Here is an 18,489-nt window from a genome sequence, read left to right as displayed (position 1 = left end):
CAGCAAGTCTGGCGATGCTAGACCCCTAGGAAGTCAAGGGTCCGCAAGACAAAGCAGGACATACATACACATGAGACTTTCAATCTGGAGTCTATTCAGTGCAAACAGTATCTGATTTTTTTTGGCAATAAAGATTTACTAATGGGATTTAAGTGCAATGCCCATAATCAGTAAAATCATAAAATACCTGAGTCCAGAGGCATACATCATCCTAAACAGGCATCATCAGGTAGTAAAGTGGGATGCTCCATCTGTTAACCCAGTGAAGAGGAAGCCGTCAGTTTGAGATGAGGCTTGTGAGAGCAGCATGAAGTAGTTACAACAACAGAGGTATCCATCTGTGGACTTCCTACCTGATGGAGTTAGACTGAAGCCAGTCTATGTGTGTGAGTTGAAGTATTTAGTAGTTCAACTCCCCCCCATGATTTTCTTTCCAATACAGCTGCATGGTGTGCGTATTTTTTGTTCAGTTCCTGTTCATTTTTTTTCCATTATGTAGACTGCAGCACAGCCCACATGTGACTTCAGCTGCTCACCATTTCACAAAACTCTCCTTATGATGTCAAAACTTAACAGTAGTTGGGGGGAGGGGAGGTGAAACTAGAAAGAAAACAAACATTTCCAAAACTAACCAGAACAAGGAACTGAATAAGCAGTGTCCTCTAGTAATTCATTCTGATGCTAGAAAACGCTCCAGAATTCTGATAGGTTGAATGGCAACACTGAACCAACCAGTTTTTCACCCATTTCACCCATGGGTGAAGCATGCCACAGAAAGGTCCATGAAAGGAGTGACTGGTGAGGAATATTCACAGTCTTTGCTTCACTGAAATGGTAATAAAAGGCTCTCTGAGAAGCACAGGCAGAAGTCAGCAGCAGAAAACCCCTCATGTGTAGCCATGATGAACTGAACTCTCTAATTCTAGCTAGTGAATAGATGGTGCAGCTGGATATCCAAAAGCAAATGACAGTCCCTCACCTGACTTGCAGGCCTTTTACCTTCCTACTTCAGTCTGACGTTTTTATTTATGCTGTTGTTTATTAGTGTTGTCTGCCATTAAGCAGAATGGAAAAGACGACTCTCAAATCAGTGTTTACTGATTTCAGTAATATTCTCATTTTCCATTACTCACTCATGTACAACCAAATTAAAAACAAAAAAGAAAGCATGTATGAACTTGGAAAAAGGTGTTAGTTGTTACAAAATTAGTAGTTGCTTCTCTCCCATGCAGAGAGAGAAAGGACACAGCAAATATGTTACAGATGGACATTTTTATAACAGATAGAAAAGGGTCTTTTTTAAAAACTACTCATTTTAATACACAATAATGCTGCCAAGTAGATGGTATTGTTGCTTTTGGACACCTCCACCAAACCTGCCAACGTTTATAGCGGAAGCTGACAACGAAGGGCCTCTTCCTTAACCTCAACCGGGATGACAAAAACCAAGATGGACAGAAATAGCCTTTCAGCAGAATGGGTGCCAAAGCAACAACCTGCAAGTTTAGTATAGGAAATTTCACTTTGTAGGCACTTATATTGTATATGGTTTTTAGATAAACCTGCTTAAAACCTCCAAGGTGATTTAATGTGGCACCTTAAGACACAAGTTAATCTCTCATACACGATCTTGGCAAAGATGTTCCTGGCACCTCCCCGGCGGTCGCTTCTGCTGTCCCGGCTGGTGTCGCGGCTGCCGAAACTCCAGGCAGGCTGCGGGGGCGGCGCCAAGTGAAGCAATGCAGGCGCCCAGTCTGAAGTTTCATGCTTCATCTCTTGTTCCACATGAGAGTATTTTCATAAACATTCGAGCTCTTTGCATTTAAGCTTGGGTCTTAAAACACTCCTTAAAGTTGCTCTTTTAACATGACATAGCTTTATTTTGGAATACACTTTTTGGAAATCACTTGCTAGTTTTCCATATGGCCAGGATGTGGGTCCATGGGACTGTTTGTGCTATGGTTTACTCACCTCTAAAGAGAGGGGCCGGTAACCGAACTGTTCTGCAAATCTGCAGTCGGATTTTTGACGCAATTTTTGATAAATGGCAGCTCATGGACTTCCCATTTAAGCACAAAGCAATCATAAATCCAAATCACACAAGAAAAAAGTTTATTGAAAAATAAAGTTCTCCCTAGTTTTTTCTACAACGGTGAAAACAAAGCATTGTTCTATGCCATTAAAGGACCAACATTTACTATTCTAAAAAAACAAAAAAAAAATCAACCCCCATTCTGTTGAACCCCAGTAACTTGACAACGTATGAACCACTGTGTTCTGTTCTTTCCGAATCAAACTGCTTGAACTTAATATAGTGGAACACAACCATTTACAGAAAGCAAAGAATCAAACTTCAGGAGAGATTTCAAGCCAAACACACATAGTACGAGCCTGACCCTGAAGTTCTCATGTACATATAAAACCTCCCCTTGACTTCAAATTTTAATCTGCAAAAAGCAGCAATTTTCTACTTTTACAGGTTTCAGTAGGCTTTTTTTTCCTTCTTATTTTTCCAATTTACAGTGTTACAGGGAGCATTCACAGAGTTTGATCCCTCTTGCCCATGGAGGGAGGGACTCCTGTACGGAATGGTTCAGACCAGAAACCTCAACTAAATTGCCTTCTGAAGGACCTCCCCCTCCATAGTCAACCAAGCAAACTTCGGGAGATACAAATTCTCTCGCTCAAGCTAGCCTACTGAATATTCCTCTACTGTTATTCTTTTAGTTCTCCTAGAATCTTCAGGGTAACTTTTCTGTTCTTATAAAAATTACTCTTTTCCCCTGTGGTAAAAACTGCCATCTCCTCCTCCTCCTCCTCCTCCTCCTCCGCTGTATTCCTTCGGGAAAACCAAATAAAATTATGCCTTCTTAAAAATGGGCTTCACTGTCATTGTATTGCAACAGACTTGTTAATGAATATAACAAACTAGTTATGGGAACAACCCTATTAAAATTAACTACCTTCAGACAACAATTTAGCTTGATTTACTTTGTACTTTGACATTTCAAAATACTGGAAACTGCTGGAATCGGAGCCAAAGTGGTGCGTGCACTTCGCCGAGTGCTCCCGGGAGCGCAGCGGGGTTACTTGCACACTCTCCTTTAAGCCAAGGGCTGTGCCAGCTCCTGCCGGACTCTGCTTTTACGGTGTGACTAGCCACGAGTGGATCAGCGCTGACCTAGGGCAGGTATTTTTCCAAGGATGACAGTGCAGTACAGGTACATTGGCCTATTACAGAGACCCAGCAGCGCGCTATCGTTAGTGTGAAACATGCAGGCAGCAGGTCCGCAGTGCCTCCGTGCCTTCTGCAGGCACTTGCCCAACGTCACAAACCGTATTCCCCCAAATAACCTGACTTAATAAAACGAATACAGAGCTTCAGTGCAAGACATCTGTACCGATCTCCCCAGCAGACAAGGGTATTATTGATTCTACTACCACTGAATTTTTTTAAAAGCAGTTTGAATGTGGAACATGGACTTTTATTACTCAATATCAAAACTTCAAGGACCTGCCTTTATTTATCCATTTAAGAAACAGGTGGCTTACTGCTGCTGAGAGAGACCTACTGAATTAAAACATAGTACTGTTTTTAACTGTATGAATACATAAAAGATAAAACCTAAAAGCAAGCCATTTTTTAAAAGACACATGGGCAATGGTTGCAGCCTGCTAGGTTCTTTCGCTCTGGAAGCGAGAACAGGAATGATACCCTCGAAGCAGAGGCGTCCTGGGGTTCAGCCCCTGGCATTTTCAACACATTCCTATAGTAAACATTTCACACTGGATACATGGAGCTTGCTGTTTACATACTCTGTTTATATATAATATTCAGCAATTACAAACTAACTTAAAAAACTATATGCTGCTTAAAAGCATGAAGACAAGATTTAGGTCGCTGCCCATAAAACAATGTTTCCATGTTACATTTACAGCAATATTATTAAAGCATGTCTAAATGAAACTATATCTTTCCCTGGCCTATTGAGCCTGAATGAAAGCGTACATCTGTCAGTGCATTATTCCCCTTGGTCCCTAAAACGATGGGACCAAAGGAGAACTACAAAGGAAAAGAGACCACAAGTCAGAAGTTGAAGGCATAGCAGCAGTAGGGCAAACACCACAAAGAAACAGCCATGCCAGGAAGGTTAGCACCCCTTTAAAAAGAAAGAAAAAAAAAACTGTGAAATTGGAAAGTGATAACTAACACTATCTTTAAAAAAAAAAAAAGTACAGAGAAGACATATTTAATCAAGATTTGAACTGACGCTTTTATAGTAGGTTACATCAGTTCATTAAGTGATGGCATATGCTATAGCAGCAAGCAAACCAGGTTGCTGATATGTGCTCAATATAACCTGCAAGTGTTTGGTCTTTATCCTGTAAGATACAGTGCTTTACACTTATTAAAAAGGGAGAACTGTTTTTTTTAATTTTAAGAAAAATTAATGTAGGAGTTCTGCTATCACTGAAGCCAGTGGGAGTCATGAAGTTAATTAGACTTGGATGAGATTGTCCCCTGTCTGATACATCCCATTTAATTTAGTTTACTAGGAGCAAAAATCTGGTCCTGAAATGCACTATGAGCAAAATATATACCTGAGAAAGCAATTTGGATTTTGTTTATGTTTAAAAAAATAAAAAAATAAAAAGGTGCTGCAAGCTTATAAATCATCTTTCTAATTTAGAGGAGCCAGTCATTTTTGAAAGGGGAGGGCATGTCTTTAATATCACAGATAAACTAAAGACGCTGAGTAGGACTTTAAAGGATAGCAGTGTAATAGCATGATTATGCGAGGAAAAAGGACATTGCCTAACAGCCTGATTTGCAGCTGAGGTCAACAGCAACTTTCAGCAATTCTGAAAGCTTGTCAATAAGCAACTCTCCAAATTCGATACAAGCGGTCGAGGGTGGAGCTCAACAGGGAACACGGAGCCTGGCTCCGTCCGCAACACCGTTCTGTGATCGCCGACTGAACCCCGAGCAACCGGTAGCAAGCAGAGTTATCTATCTTGCAGAGAAGTAGTATCATTAAAAAGAAAAACCTGCAATACGCTGAATATCCCAAATTCCCTCTGCACTGAGAGTCGTAAATTCAGGTCTCATAACAGGATTGTCTTCTCCTAGTAATCACCCAGGGCATCTCCGTGCACAGAGGCCTTTATCTGAAAAACTGAGCATCTCACAAATGTTAACGTGGATCTTCAGTTTCCCTGCTGATCAAGTAAGAGCTGGGCACGTCTCCCTGTGCAGCATAGCGGGTTTAGACTGGCTTGCTCTGGTCATTAAACCAACGCTCCATCCCAAGTGGAGCACTCGCATCAAAGTGCAGCTATTCAGTAAAGGGCATTTTGTTTACAGAAATGACCTTTTGCAAGAACCATTGATGCTACAGTATCTTTTATCTTCTCACCTCTCGCCTTATATTTTTAGGACAGATTTCCTCACTATTTTAAAACATTCAAAATTCACCCCATTAAGAGTTATGTAGCCATCAGCTATTATTTTTACCTGGAATTAGTGTTCCATTATACTTGTTCAGACAGCGTTCATATTCCAAACACCCTTCCAAAACCAAAAGAAAGTGAAAAAGGCACATAAACATTAAATATTTGTAGGAGAAACATAATCTGATATTAACAAGCCAACACACAACTGCAACTATAAATTACAAAAAGAAACAAAGCAACGAAGCAAAAAATGCAAAAAGCAACTCTATTTATACATGTGCAAATCAACTTGCATATATGAAATAAATGAGGTTTTTATTGGCATTTTTAAACAGTGTGTATTTAGAAACTTTACCTTTCAAAGGCAAGTCTTTTATGTTAGTTTTAATAAATATGTAAATGTTTCTCTCAAGTTTTCTAATCTCATAGGAACAAGACTTTTGAAAAAAACTAGGTCACATACAAAAATACAAAATTTTAAAACAAAGAATGTCTTGATATGAGAGATATGTTTAAAAGCTCGTAAAATGTTTTTTACACTCAACTTTTGCTATTTTTTAAACGTAATCACTGATCAATGTATTCAAATGCAAGTCTTGCAAAAACCTGAATTCCGAGTAAGGAAGCTGCAAGCTATACTGTTAGACGGAAAAACATACAGTAACACAGTCCCATCTCTAATATCCTTGTTTAAGTGCAATATTTGGACTACATGATTATGCTTTAATTAGAAAGGGAAACAGTTATGGAACTTGGACAGAAGGCTAACCTCTATCCTGAAATGTGGATATAATACACGTTTAAGTAAATCATTCAGACTTTTAAACACCGCCACACAGATCTGCCTGAGCGCTGCTCTGCAGAAGGATGCACTCCTCTGTAAACGCATGAGCAAGGACGACTCTGGGATGGGGGGGCTCTCTCCAGTTCGGTGAGTAACGTTTACAATGTTTACCCACTCGTAGCTCTCATATGATGTTTTCCTTCTACAGAAATTTGGGCTGAAGCTATATTTCATAAAAAGTACTATTCCTTCTGCAAGGAGAGCTCCGCTACTAAGCTTAAAATTAGTAATACAAGCCTATGAGAAGTCACGGGGTTTGATCCTTTTTCTTTAAGGTCAATGACTCATTCCCTATAGATTTCAGTTGAAATAGGATCAGACCCAACCGATTCGGAAGCCAATTTACATGTTCTGTCCCTGGCTGAAACGCAAGCGGAGTCGGTATCTGCTCTTTCGTTTTTGCCAGGACGCGGTAATTCAGTTCAGTAGACTAGAAAGAAACAGTGCTACAGCATGAGAAAGGCCAGAGCTTATAATAGACTCTCCCTGCTGTGCTAAAGGCAGACTTACCATTGAGCAAAGCACTAGACCATAAAATGTTAAAATAACAAATACCAACACCCCCCCCCCCCGCAAATCTTTTAAAGTTTTAGAGGCAAAACAAAACGTAGTCTGCCAGGTGGTCCATATAGTAGTGGTAGGAAACAAGCAAATATCTATATACAGCGAAAGATTACACTACAGCAAAAACTACGTGTTTTGCATTCTGTAAGTGCACACATACAAATCTTTGTTGCCAACGTAACTCTGTGATACCTCATTCGAAATTATTAAATTCCAGCCTGAAGAGCCTCAGGCTGAATTGTCGAAGATGAATTCTGTTGTTGCCTTTACTTCCAGCACCAGGCAGAAGGGTAAATCCTTTCTTTAAAGCAAGGGATTTTCCAGTTGCACAAATATGCACAAGTAGGTGGAGAACATTTTAAGCAAATAAGAAATGAATTGCTGTGCCTGCTCACATCCATTTCCAATCCTCCTCCCTCAGCTCCTCCTGGATATTAAAACTATTACAAACTGCATTTGTGCTGACTGAAGAAAATGCCTAGATATGCTACCAGTAAGGGCTTTGGACTAGTCTATGCTTGTTTTCTTTTCATACAGAAAGTTAGCTTCCCATTAAATAACCCCACTGTTCCGTTTTTGGAAAGTTACTCTAAAATACAGCAGGTTTTATTCTCATCACAACCTAGTCACTGATAACAACCCCACTGTCCAATGTTCCTGCATATTCTTTTTGGATACTGAAAAATCTTCCAAGGTGAAGTTTCTGTGCCGTCCACAGTACTGTTAGGGGGTGTCACAGTACACCACTATCAGCAACGGGGAGGCGGGAAACAAGCAAACTTGAAAAAGCAAATTCATTGCTTTTAAATTGAAACTCTTCTACTTCTCTCTTATCTTGACTTGAGAATTTATCCAAAATTCAATAGCATTTCGCTTGTTTCGTTTTCGGTAGGTCAAGAGACACATAAAATACACATAGCGATTGCCAGTTATGAGAAAAACAGGAACCAGATATACCCAAGAGAAGAAAATTTAAAGTTTCTATGTTTTTCCATTATTCAAAGCACCTGGTAACTTTTTTTTTTTTTAATCTTCATGAAGAAACCCCTTGATGCCAAATTGAGTTTTCTTCCAGTCTGATCACAGTACATACACCTTTTTTCTGCTTTCAAAATACACTGCAGATTTCTTTCTCACCAATTTCAGCATATCATTTCCTGACTACCAGTGGTGCGTTCAAGCATGCCTCCTCATGGTGAAAAAAGCCAAAAATTACCCCTATAAAACGAGAAGGCATTTCAGAAGATTTAACTTGCTGTTCTAAGCAAAAGTTGTTTTGAGCTCCAAACTCTGGAATTGTTAAAAAACCACCCTTTCCCCCAAAGCAAAGAACAACCAAAGAACCCATAAGGCTCATCAATACTTTTCTTAGCAGTTGTTTGTCTTCTCTTAACTATTCTTCAGAAGAGATTTCTCTTTAAAAACCTAACTAGTTATGAAGACATTTTACATTTCTATCATACAATAATTATAGTTAGCATAGTTGAACCTTTCTGTGCCATTCAGCAACACTTCAACTACTGGAAGGCGTAGCAAACTGAGGCTCTAGCAATAATATTGCTCCAACGATGCTGAATACTTTTTGCTTCACGCAGTATTTCTAGTAGACTGACTACAACAGAAGCATGGGCAAATCCCAAGGATTACTCTCTAAGTGGGACCAGTAAACCGTGACAAGTCCATTCTGAAAACGGCCGTATGTTTTTGTAGCTTTTCCATAGCGAAAAGTGCCACTACCCTAGTCAGCTGTCACGTCATCAAGATGGGTCAAACGCTGGCAACTGCCTATTCGCTCATTCATGACGCTATTTAGACTGCTCTGGTACAGCAGCTGTGATGCAGACAATACCTTGCTGTATACAAAGTTTTTAAAAAAAAAAAAAAAGGAAAAAGAAAGAAAAGAAAAAACGACTGGGCCCAGAAAACCCAGCCACAGGATATAGAGCTATCTTATGATTCCAAGTTCTTGTGAAGTAAACCGCTTTATAGCCACTCAAGCTAAAGCAGTCCCCAAAGCAGTGCACCATACTGAATTTTAGTCCTCCCTCCCTGTAACCCCCTCTCCACTCAACCACACTTTTTTCAATTTTCTACCGGAAAGAAGTTGAGATCCGTTAGCTAACCATGATGGAAGATGTTCTAACTCTTTAAAAAAAAAAATAGAAAACACTTGCTTCACCCAAACAGCAAAAGAAGTTTGATGGGTCTGGGAATTCTCTACAAACTATTCTGCGCAGTCACCTTCAAATCGCTGTAGAACATGAAACTCATTTCTTTTCTCAAGCAGATGGAGGGATTTGAAGAGTTACGCTGCAAATGTTCTCATAGGAAAAAAAAAAACATCAGTTAACTGTTCATTATGAATCCCTCCTCTTAGTAGATAATTCCGCCCAGCAATGATCGCTCTGCCTGCAGCAAGAAACCTGGACAAAAGTGCAGGAAGTAATAAGTAGTTTCTCTCAAAACTACTCACATCTTGTCCCCAACTCAAAAGGAGCTCTGCTGCTGCTATAGGCAGTCTTTACAAAGCGCAACCTGTCCTTTAATGTAGTCTCTGCAGGGGCAGATCCTTCTGTGGGTTGGGTGGGATCCGGCACAGCTGAACAGTAAGAGGTCACCCTGGAAAACACAGTGCTTCCTTCTTCCGTCAAAAGAGGGGACCACGATATCATTCGCAGACTCGACGGTATGACATTCAATATTATGCCTAGAAAGCAAAGCACACAATCTAAATCACAGTGGAGTTTATAGGAGTTGAGTACAGTTTTTATCTTCCTCACTAAAAGTACAATAAAACGCTATATCACATGCTAAATCAAGTGCACGGAGACCGCGGCACTTTCTCAGAATACTCATCTCATTTCTTTTCACCTGTGCAGATTCTCTCTGCAGAGGGCAGCCCAGCCTTTTCAGCTTTAACCTGGTTGCTAAAGATTAATGGGGGAAATTAAAAAGAAAAAAATGCTTCCGACCGCTCCCCGAAGTCTAACATTTTAATGCAATCTGGATTTCTAGCAAGACAAAAACCAAAGAACCTGAGATCAAGAGAGAGTCTCCCTGATCAGCAAAGATCTCTCTGAGGCCAAGCCCACGGCGGCAGCCCAACGCGCGAGGGTGAGGCCACGGTGCTCTCCTACAGCGGAGGCGCATCCCTCACCGGGGCCCAGCGCTCACAGGAACCAGCCAGCAGCAGCCAGCTTAAAAAGAAAAAAAAAAAAAAATCAAATTGCCATTTTCTGACCACAAAGCTCAAGTGCGGAGGTAGCAATTCCAAGAGAGGTTTGGGTTTTTTTTTTTCCCTCACTTATTCTTGAAACATTGCTAGCTTTCAGAATTCAACAGTTTTTTCCCCTAGAAATATAATTTTGTCTGGACAGCTAGAAAAGCTAGAAGCCTGAAAAAATTATATTTATGAGAGCTGCTTCTGCATTCCACTGGAAATTACAGCATTTGTAACCAAAACTGAAAACCCTAAATCCAACCTCATAGTAAATTTAAAAAAAAAAAAAAAAAAGGCAGTTAGAAAACCTAGGAAGCAGATTCCCTAGTGGGCATTTTGTTGTCGCCTAGCTTTTGAGTGCTTCGTTTTCTTTCTGAAATGAACACAGACCTATTCTGAAAGCAGCAGCACCTAGAAGCAACATTAATTCCCTTAATGTGTAGCTGGTCAGAATTATAAATCGGTAGTAACACATCTAATGCAAAAGGCTTTAGGAACCTGAATCAAGGACATTACTGGCAAAAGGTCTGCAGAAACTAATTGCTAATTGCCAAAGAATATGGATGTTTCCAAATGAATCACAGCCAAAGAGAGCTGAATAAATGATAAAAGATAAGCAACACTTTATAAGCAGTATGTGTACAATTACATGAACAACTGATACAAATCATGCAATATATATAGAGTTATCTTTATTTTAACAAAGCAAACTTCGTTTTTGATCCAGTTCTTCAAGCATGCTACCAAACACAGTTAGGATTGATGTAAGAAGTCATGCAAGCGCACCAGCAGTCCTCGGAAAGGCATGGCAAAAGCCTTGCCAAACAGCCAAGGCAGCAAAGCGCCTCCAGTTTTGCAAGTCCATCCAAACACAGTTACAGCGCTGGCATCTCTGATCCTGCAGCCCCAGCATCTTGCTAAGCGCAACCCCATGTCAAAGGGCACCACGCAGGGCACACGCATAGGCGGTGCAGCAGGGAAGGAACAGATGTAATTTCTGGCTCTGTCTCAGGGCTGCACCCCTCGCTGCGCTAACACGCGCTAAGTGCAACAGCGCTTTCCGCACAGCAGCAGCTTCCACCGTCCGCTGCGGCCATGGGCCGACAGCCGAGCTCGCAGCTTTTCCCCCCCGCGCCGTCCCTGCTCGCAGGATTCATGCATAAAAACTGCACGTGTGGCAAAAACCAGCGCAACACAGAGCAGCCAAAGAACATGCTCAGGCTTTTAAGTACTTACTTAAGCAGAGCTTTGTCCTTGTTAAGATGCTGGAAGAAGGAAGGCTCACAGATGAGCTGGTTTTCCTGACAAACTTGCTTACAGGATTTTCCAGGTTCAGCCGTTTTCACTTGAAGGGCACTTAATGGGGGCCACATCACCTGCCCGTGACAGAAATCCTGCAGGACAGAACAGATTTTGTTACGATGCATCTAGTCCCTCGCTAGCAACTTTTCCCCATTAGTAAAATAACAGTGACTACTATCAACCCAAACACTCATTCCACAACTCATCTTGCTTGCATAAAAATAACTTAAGCAAAATATTTTTATTATATTTTTAGCACGGGGAAATTATCACCTTCGATCAGCAGTTCGAATCTGGTACTATCTTTACTCCCAAAGAAGTTTCTTCCCCATGTATAGCTTTTTTTTAATACATAATTAGCAACTCTAGAAATTCTCATTACCCACAGATATCCAGCCCTGCTTCGGGTTCCTCAGTGACGTCCTGTTTCACTAACTCAGTGCTACAAGGACTATTTTCAGAAGAGCACAAATAACATGAGGAGGTTCTGGTAGGAGAAGGATGCCAGAGGCCAGTTACCCTGCAGGGGAGAAACGTCACCGGTGGCCCCGTAGTAGCCACCTGGAAAGGATCAGGGTACCCAGAGCGAGCTGCGCTCGTAAAACACTCAGCATTTATATAAAGCAATCGGCATTCAGAAAGAGTTTGTCTGTCCTGTTTGGTGGAACTGCTAGTAAAAGGGCTCTCTCTCCACTCGAAAGAGAAATGACTCGCCAAGCATCGCATGCGACAGGAGGAGGGAAGGAAGAGACGATATCTAAACACACCTGCTAGAGAAAACTATTCAAACACAAGTTCTCACTGTCTTGACATTTAAAATGAGAAAAACTGAACATAAAATTTGAATTTTTTCAAATTTAACACCCCATGGCACTCAGCCATTACTTGTGTATTCTGCAACTCTCCTCTAGAGCTCATACAAAACTTTGGGCCCAGTGCAGCACGGTTTCCTTTCTTCCGATAAAACCAATATTTGTATCATAGAGCTCCCAAAAGGTGACCTAAAGCAAAAAAAGACTGACCTATTTGAAATTTTAATGAAGCTGAGACCCTAAATCGTTTACCAATTCTCGTTATTTTTTTTTTCCTGTTTAGATTTTCTCTGCCAAAGGAGGTTTTTGTACCTCTAGGTCTAACAATAATTTAATATCCTAAGTAATTTGTCATACTTTTGATAGTGTACAGCAGAAGTTCACAGTTAAATCTTATTAATCCATAACATTTTATGGATGCGAGTATTGTTCAGATAAACACTTTCATATAATGACAAAAAGCAGATTACTACTTTGTTGAGTTGCTTTCTCAGTTAATAGCATTTTGATTAACCAAAGTAATATGATACATACATATAGATAATCTAAATAAGAACGTCATAGAGACAAAAGTGCTTCAGGCATAAACTGTGGAAAAAAATTCAGAGAGATGACAAACTGACTTCTCATGAAGTCGCAAGGCAAATGAATTAATTCTTTAATCATATAGATTTTCATTAATAGGTGGCATTGATTTACTAGGGGTAGTGCATTCTGTAACAAAAAAAGAACAATTTCAGATCTGAAAAAAGAAACTTGAGTAATTTATGACAGTATTTATGGTAGAGTAATTTCAGCAGCCTCTACAAAGACAGGTTAACAATAGCGGGTTAGAGGTATTTTTGAACAAGGTTGTTTCAAAAAGGTTGCTTTGCTAGCAACCACTAAAGGCAACTTCTTCCAAATCCATCCTGCCCCACAACATTACATGCTGTAAGGATAAAATAAAGAAAAGATTTTATGTAAAACCACAGATTAAGCTTCACCAGAGACTGGATTTATGTTTGTTTTACCTACGACCTCAGCTCCTGGGCGCGAGAGGCAGAGCCCATGCGAGGGCTTGCTGCCCGGAAAGGAGATGTGCCACCCTTCCCTCGGGCTGTTCCTGCCCTTGCCCGAGCGTCCTGCCCCCACGGCCCTTCCCCGCCGTGACCCAGTGGATCCCAGGCAACACTCTTTTCTGCCGGGTTACCGAGCACCCTGCTTGAGCACATCTTGCAAAGCCAGCGTGCCTGTTGGATCAGCCCAGTCCGTCTCATCCAACAGCTCCGAGTTTGCAACGGGGGATCCTGCGGCTGCTCCAGCCGCAGCTCCCCGCGGGCTCCTTTGGCGGCACTGCTAACTGAAGCAGTCCCACGCCGTGGTTCCTACGCTGAGCTGCTGCTCCGCAGGGCTGACACAACTGCTGGAGCAGGCGCGGAGCAAGCAGGACAGGGAGCGGATTCAGTAGGTCACGGGGACAGGCGGGCCCGTGGCAGGCAGGCACGCCTGGAGCGAAAACTGCTTTATCCAGCTCAGTGGGGCGCTGCTGCTGAACAGGAAACCACAGCTCACGGCAACCTCTCTTACTTCAGAGCCTAAAGATCGTTAAGTTTGGCCCAACTTGTAGGATGTGAAGATTCAGGGCGCTCCCTGGACACTGCCCTCCATGCTGATCCGGAGCCCAGGCACCCGAAGGGGAACTGCGGACAACTCCCTTCAATCCTGCAGTTTCCTTATGCCATAGGACGATGTCTGCACTAATATATCTGGCCCCCATCCTCTTCACATTCAAAATCCCCTTGGGGACCACCCTCCCTTGGTTAATGTACCCCGCAGGCTCTGAATAACACAACCAACTCCATCCATCTTTGCTCCTGCTCCGAGCTTGTGCTCCTCTCTCTCTCTCTTCTGCCTGCCTCCGACTGCACATTCTTCACAGTGAGGTCTGAATCTTTGCTTTCTGCCTCATCCAGTGCATCAGGCACAGCGCTAAGCAAACGGAGCTAATAACGAGCATCCTGGTGGCTGTGAAACAATAACGGCTTTTGACAATTAGTCAAAACAATGAACAAAATTATGCTACATTTATTTCTGGAAGTGCTCAGTAGCAGCTGGGACATAGCACTCTTGGGGAGGAGGGAAGGAACAGTTTTGCCCCGAAGACACTATCTCTATATTGTCACTTCATCTCCCCTATACCGAGCTCCGTTTTTTCCCGTATTGACAAAAAAAACTCGCAATTACAGCTAACTCAGAAGAATCAAAAGGAGCAGAGATACAGGCTGAATTATCCACACAGCAGCAAAAACCATCAAGTATCTATTGGCAGAAAATCTGAAATAACTATGTTATGTCAACTATGCTTTTGAACTGAAGCTATGTTACTCTTTATTACTGTCTGTAATGCTGTCAGCTTTCAAAAATACAGGCTCAGGAGCCCATCCGGTGCTATCCTGGAAGTTAACTGGCATAACAGAGAAAGACTATTCCTGCTTTTCTCTCCTGCAGAAGCCAGAACAAAAGGTGAAAAATTGACCTTTGCAACAGAGCTGGCCTTCGGAAGAAGTCCAAGCAAACATATAGCTTCCAGAAATTAGGATCCCATGCAAATCTCTCCACTTTATTACTCCATCTCAATACCTTCAGCTGAGCTAAACTGTGGTAATAATGCAAAGGGAACAACAGTCATTTAAGTAACTGGTTTCCAAACCATTTAAAGCTTTATTGATTGAAGTTAAATACTTGAAAATCCACCCAGAGGCTTTAGTTTAAGTGCAATTCTACCACAAAAGTATCTCTATACTTATGTCATATTTCAGGATTCAAACATTTTGTGTGAACACACAAAAAAAATCCACTGAAAACTTGCCTTTCTGCTTCAACATAACATTAGAAGAAGGAAGGTTCTTTGCAAAGAGAAAAAAAAATCCTATAGCTCCTGAAATACAAGTAAAGTGTATCCATTTTTGCAAAGAAGTATGATGAGCCATAAGCTCCCAGATGAATCAGAACCCAGAGTCAAACCGAGCAGCAGAACCAGAACGAGTATTCTGGCGCTCAGCGCTCTCACTTCACTGCTGGGCAGTCTCCCGTGCATTTCCATCACACGCGCTGAAACATGCCGTCAGGGCGGTCCCTGGTAGGAGCCCCACGCAGAAGCGGCTCTCTGCATCCACGTGGATCACCAGCTGAACTTCCTCTGAGCAAACAACCGCCTAGCCAAGGCCTGCACGCGTTAGCTATTTCGGTTTGAACAACAACAATATCCAGAAGCTCTAAAACAGAGCGAGCCCTCCCTTCTCAACACAGAACAAAAAACACATCAACACCCACGTTCAAAGCTCATACCTGTCTTTCGATAAACGCATTCATCCTCTGCAGCATTCCCTCACACGTAAACTCGTAGGGTAAATAAGGGTCAATCTGTTGAAACATCGTGTACTTAGGTTAGAATATTTTGTTTAAACAAACTTTGTGGTGCACTGCGGTAGCAGCTTGTATACAATATAATACATAATAGCCTAAGTGGCAAAAATAAATACAAATATAATCATTAACAAATCACTATTTTACAAAGCCAACAGTTTAAGCTGATTTCTTCTTCTTTGCAGAGGCAAGGAAGGAATTGCTCAGTGATTATATCTGAGGAGATGTTAAAATGATGGAAATTCACGGTTTACCGCAAAGTAACAAAGCTAAACTGAGACACTACTTGATCCAAAAGCTTCTGTTTTAACTAAGTGCCAATTCTGGATTTGAAACAAAAAAGAAAACATGGACCTTCCCCCCCGTGCCCCCCCCTCAAAACTTGATACCTTTGAAAATGCTTTCAAACTGGTTTCCAAATTTTTTTTTCTATTTAAAGTGTCTTCATTAGAATTCCACAGCGTAAACGCACAGGCACTTAAGCAGCGGTTACGTTAAGGCTACAAAATCAGTCAAAAGAGTTGAGCGCAGATTTGGAGAGCCTGCAGCACTCTAGGAATCGACAAGGAAACTTCCTCGCTGAACGCACAGAAAATACAGATTGTTCTATAATTTACGTATGAAATTCACATCTCTCTACATAGCCACACATTCAATTTTTCATGTAAAAACCTGACAAATCCAGTACTAAATCATGATAATCAGATCCAGAGAGATGGAATAGCAAAATTTTTTTCTAATAACCTTGCAAAGCGCAGCGCTCTGCTCTAATCAGACTAACATCGTACGGCACTCTGCATGCAGCACACGATGCTCTCAAGTGTTGATTACAGATTGCAAACACTTTTCTCACCTTTTGATTCAAAATTGCTTTCACTGCCTTCTCAACTTCAGAACGATCATTGATGTCTACAGTCCAGACATGAGGCTTCCCAATGTAAACTTCAGCATAGGGATGCTGAGATGTCAACTGAAAGGAGGAAATGATATCAGTAAAAAACAAGTGGCAAGATGTCCTTCCCTGTCTCTCCCTCCACCAGATCTGTTGGATAAAGTACATGAGGATAACGCAATAATTCAGCTAGAGTTGAACAGTCAACATCGTTCCTCCTAAGCTATCATTCAGATTTTCGGTGTTTAGAGAGTGAATTTAGTCAGCAAACTGAAAGTTGGAAAATAACGCAGAGCATAAGCAATATCTGTGTTATTTTGTGGCTTTGCCATTCGTAACAACAAACCCAGCACTATATTTACGGCTTACTGGAATTTTTTCACTTTTACAACGTGGCCCTGCTTCCCCACAGAGCTGGGCTAAAACTCACTGGCAGCACAGGCCTCAGTTTTCACAGCCTGCAATTGCTGCCAGTGCTGCTTAGACCTGTATGAGGGCCTTAAGGAGAAGCCATCCTCGCCCTGTGTCACCGTCACCTTGCCTTGTCACTGCGTCAAAATTCAAACGTTCCTCAGCTTCTACAAAGAGAATGGAATAAAGAAGCGTTCCTATCACCTTGGATGAATTCTGGTTCTCACCGCTAACAGCGAAAGACGGATTTGGCCTCAGTAACGGCATTCAAACTTAACTGAGATCTTGCTCGCTGCTTCGGCACAAAATAATTTCAATAAAGAACCAATTACATCAACTGAGAGCAAGTTATATCGGAGACTGCTTGCTAGAAACTCTATAACTAACAGGACAACACTGAAAATAAGATTTTGTGACAGTTTTCGCAGAAGTACAAGAAATATGCAAATGGACACACTAACAGGAAGCAACAACTGCAGGAGAGAAAAGTATGTTTCACGCTGGCCTCGGAAGAAAACTGCTTTTTAAATAAATAAATAGAAAGATAGGAAAAGTCACATTTTTTTTTTTTAAATACAGCTGCCTCTTTATGCATGACATAAAAAAAAATAGACAGTAGAAAAGCTCTGAAGCGGAAACCTGTGTCTGCTAGACAGACTCTTCTCTTGAACTAGGTATGTACCATGCTTGCTCCCTTGTGCAAATGGATGCAAGCCAAAAGCGCAAGAACTATTTAAAAAACATTTTGCCTGTTGTATTTTGTTTATGGACAAAAGCAACCTGTCCTATAACCGCGCATGGGATCAACTAGCATAAACCTGCGTTGAGAGCCTCTGGGCCGGCTCCTGCCTTTGCCGGCCCGGCGCCGAGGGCTCCCTGCCCAGCCGGGAGGCTGCAGCCGCGGGGCCGTTTACTCAGGCGGCTGCTGCTGCTGCGCGCGGACAGCTCTCGCAGCTGCCTGTACTCACCGGCAGCCCGCGGCCCTGTGCTCCCACCTGCATGCTTCAAATGCCTCCAAAAAGCCCAGTCTTTCCATAAGACCTACAGATTTTAAGCCTTTTCGATAGTATTTCCACTGCCGTTACATCTGTACGTACTTCCATGTGTGGGTTGCAGGGTACTCACGTCTCCACTTTAGACTGCGGAAGCTACAGTCCTAACACTTTCAATAACAGCAAAAAACTTCTACCTAACAATATGAACATAGACAGCATTTTAAATTCCACTCAGCTTTAGGAATTATGTCTGATGATCTCAGACAGAAACGCTAAAGCCAGATTTGGAAGGTGAACAATTAAACTTCTCAGGCTATTAACTGTTTAAGGGTAATTAGCAACATATTTTTATTGCACCAGCTATTCTGCATATATCCTTGCAAAAAACAGTAAGGCTCTTCTCTCACACTGAAATGCTTTAATTAGCCAGGGCTTAATATTTTACACACTCATGAGATATTCTCTCTGACTATATTTAAAGTCTATTAAAATTACTATAAATTTTGAATTAATTTCTAATTTTGAGTCTTTTTCTTCCGAAAAGCAGAAAATAACTTCTGTGGGGGAAAAACGGCCACATGTTTTAA

The 18,489-nt window shown here is 41.6% G+C and overlaps 1 protein-coding gene across 3 annotated transcripts in view; it reads right to left on the bottom strand.

Moving 5' to 3' along the window:
• Positions 1-2,091: 2,091 nt before the first annotated feature.
• The window catches only part of MGAT5 (alpha-1,6-mannosylglycoprotein 6-beta-N-acetylglucosaminyltransferase), a 136,700-nt gene continuing 120,302 nt past the window's right edge, over positions 2,092-18,489 (bottom strand). For all 3 annotated transcript variants that reach the window (XM_068949198.1, XM_068949201.1, XM_068949199.1), the window contains exons 14-17: positions 16,458-16,574; positions 15,527-15,601; positions 11,319-11,476; positions 2,092-9,569 (exon numbers count right to left, since the gene is read on the bottom strand). In XM_068949198.1, the coding sequence (XP_068805299.1) occupies positions 9,371-9,569; positions 11,319-11,476; positions 15,527-15,601; positions 16,458-16,574 (549 nt within the window). In that variant the 3' untranslated portion in view covers positions 2,092-9,370. The remainder of the gene's footprint in view (positions 9,570-11,318; positions 11,477-15,526; positions 15,602-16,457; positions 16,575-18,489) is intronic.

Source organism: Struthio camelus, chromosome 6, assembly GCF_040807025.1.
Source record: "Struthio camelus isolate bStrCam1 chromosome 6, bStrCam1.hap1, whole genome shotgun sequence".
Lineage (NCBI taxonomy): Eukaryota > Metazoa > Chordata > Aves > Struthioniformes > Struthionidae > Struthio > Struthio camelus.
Note: the sequence above shows the minus strand (reverse complement) of the source record. Positions and strands in the feature narration are given on the sequence as shown.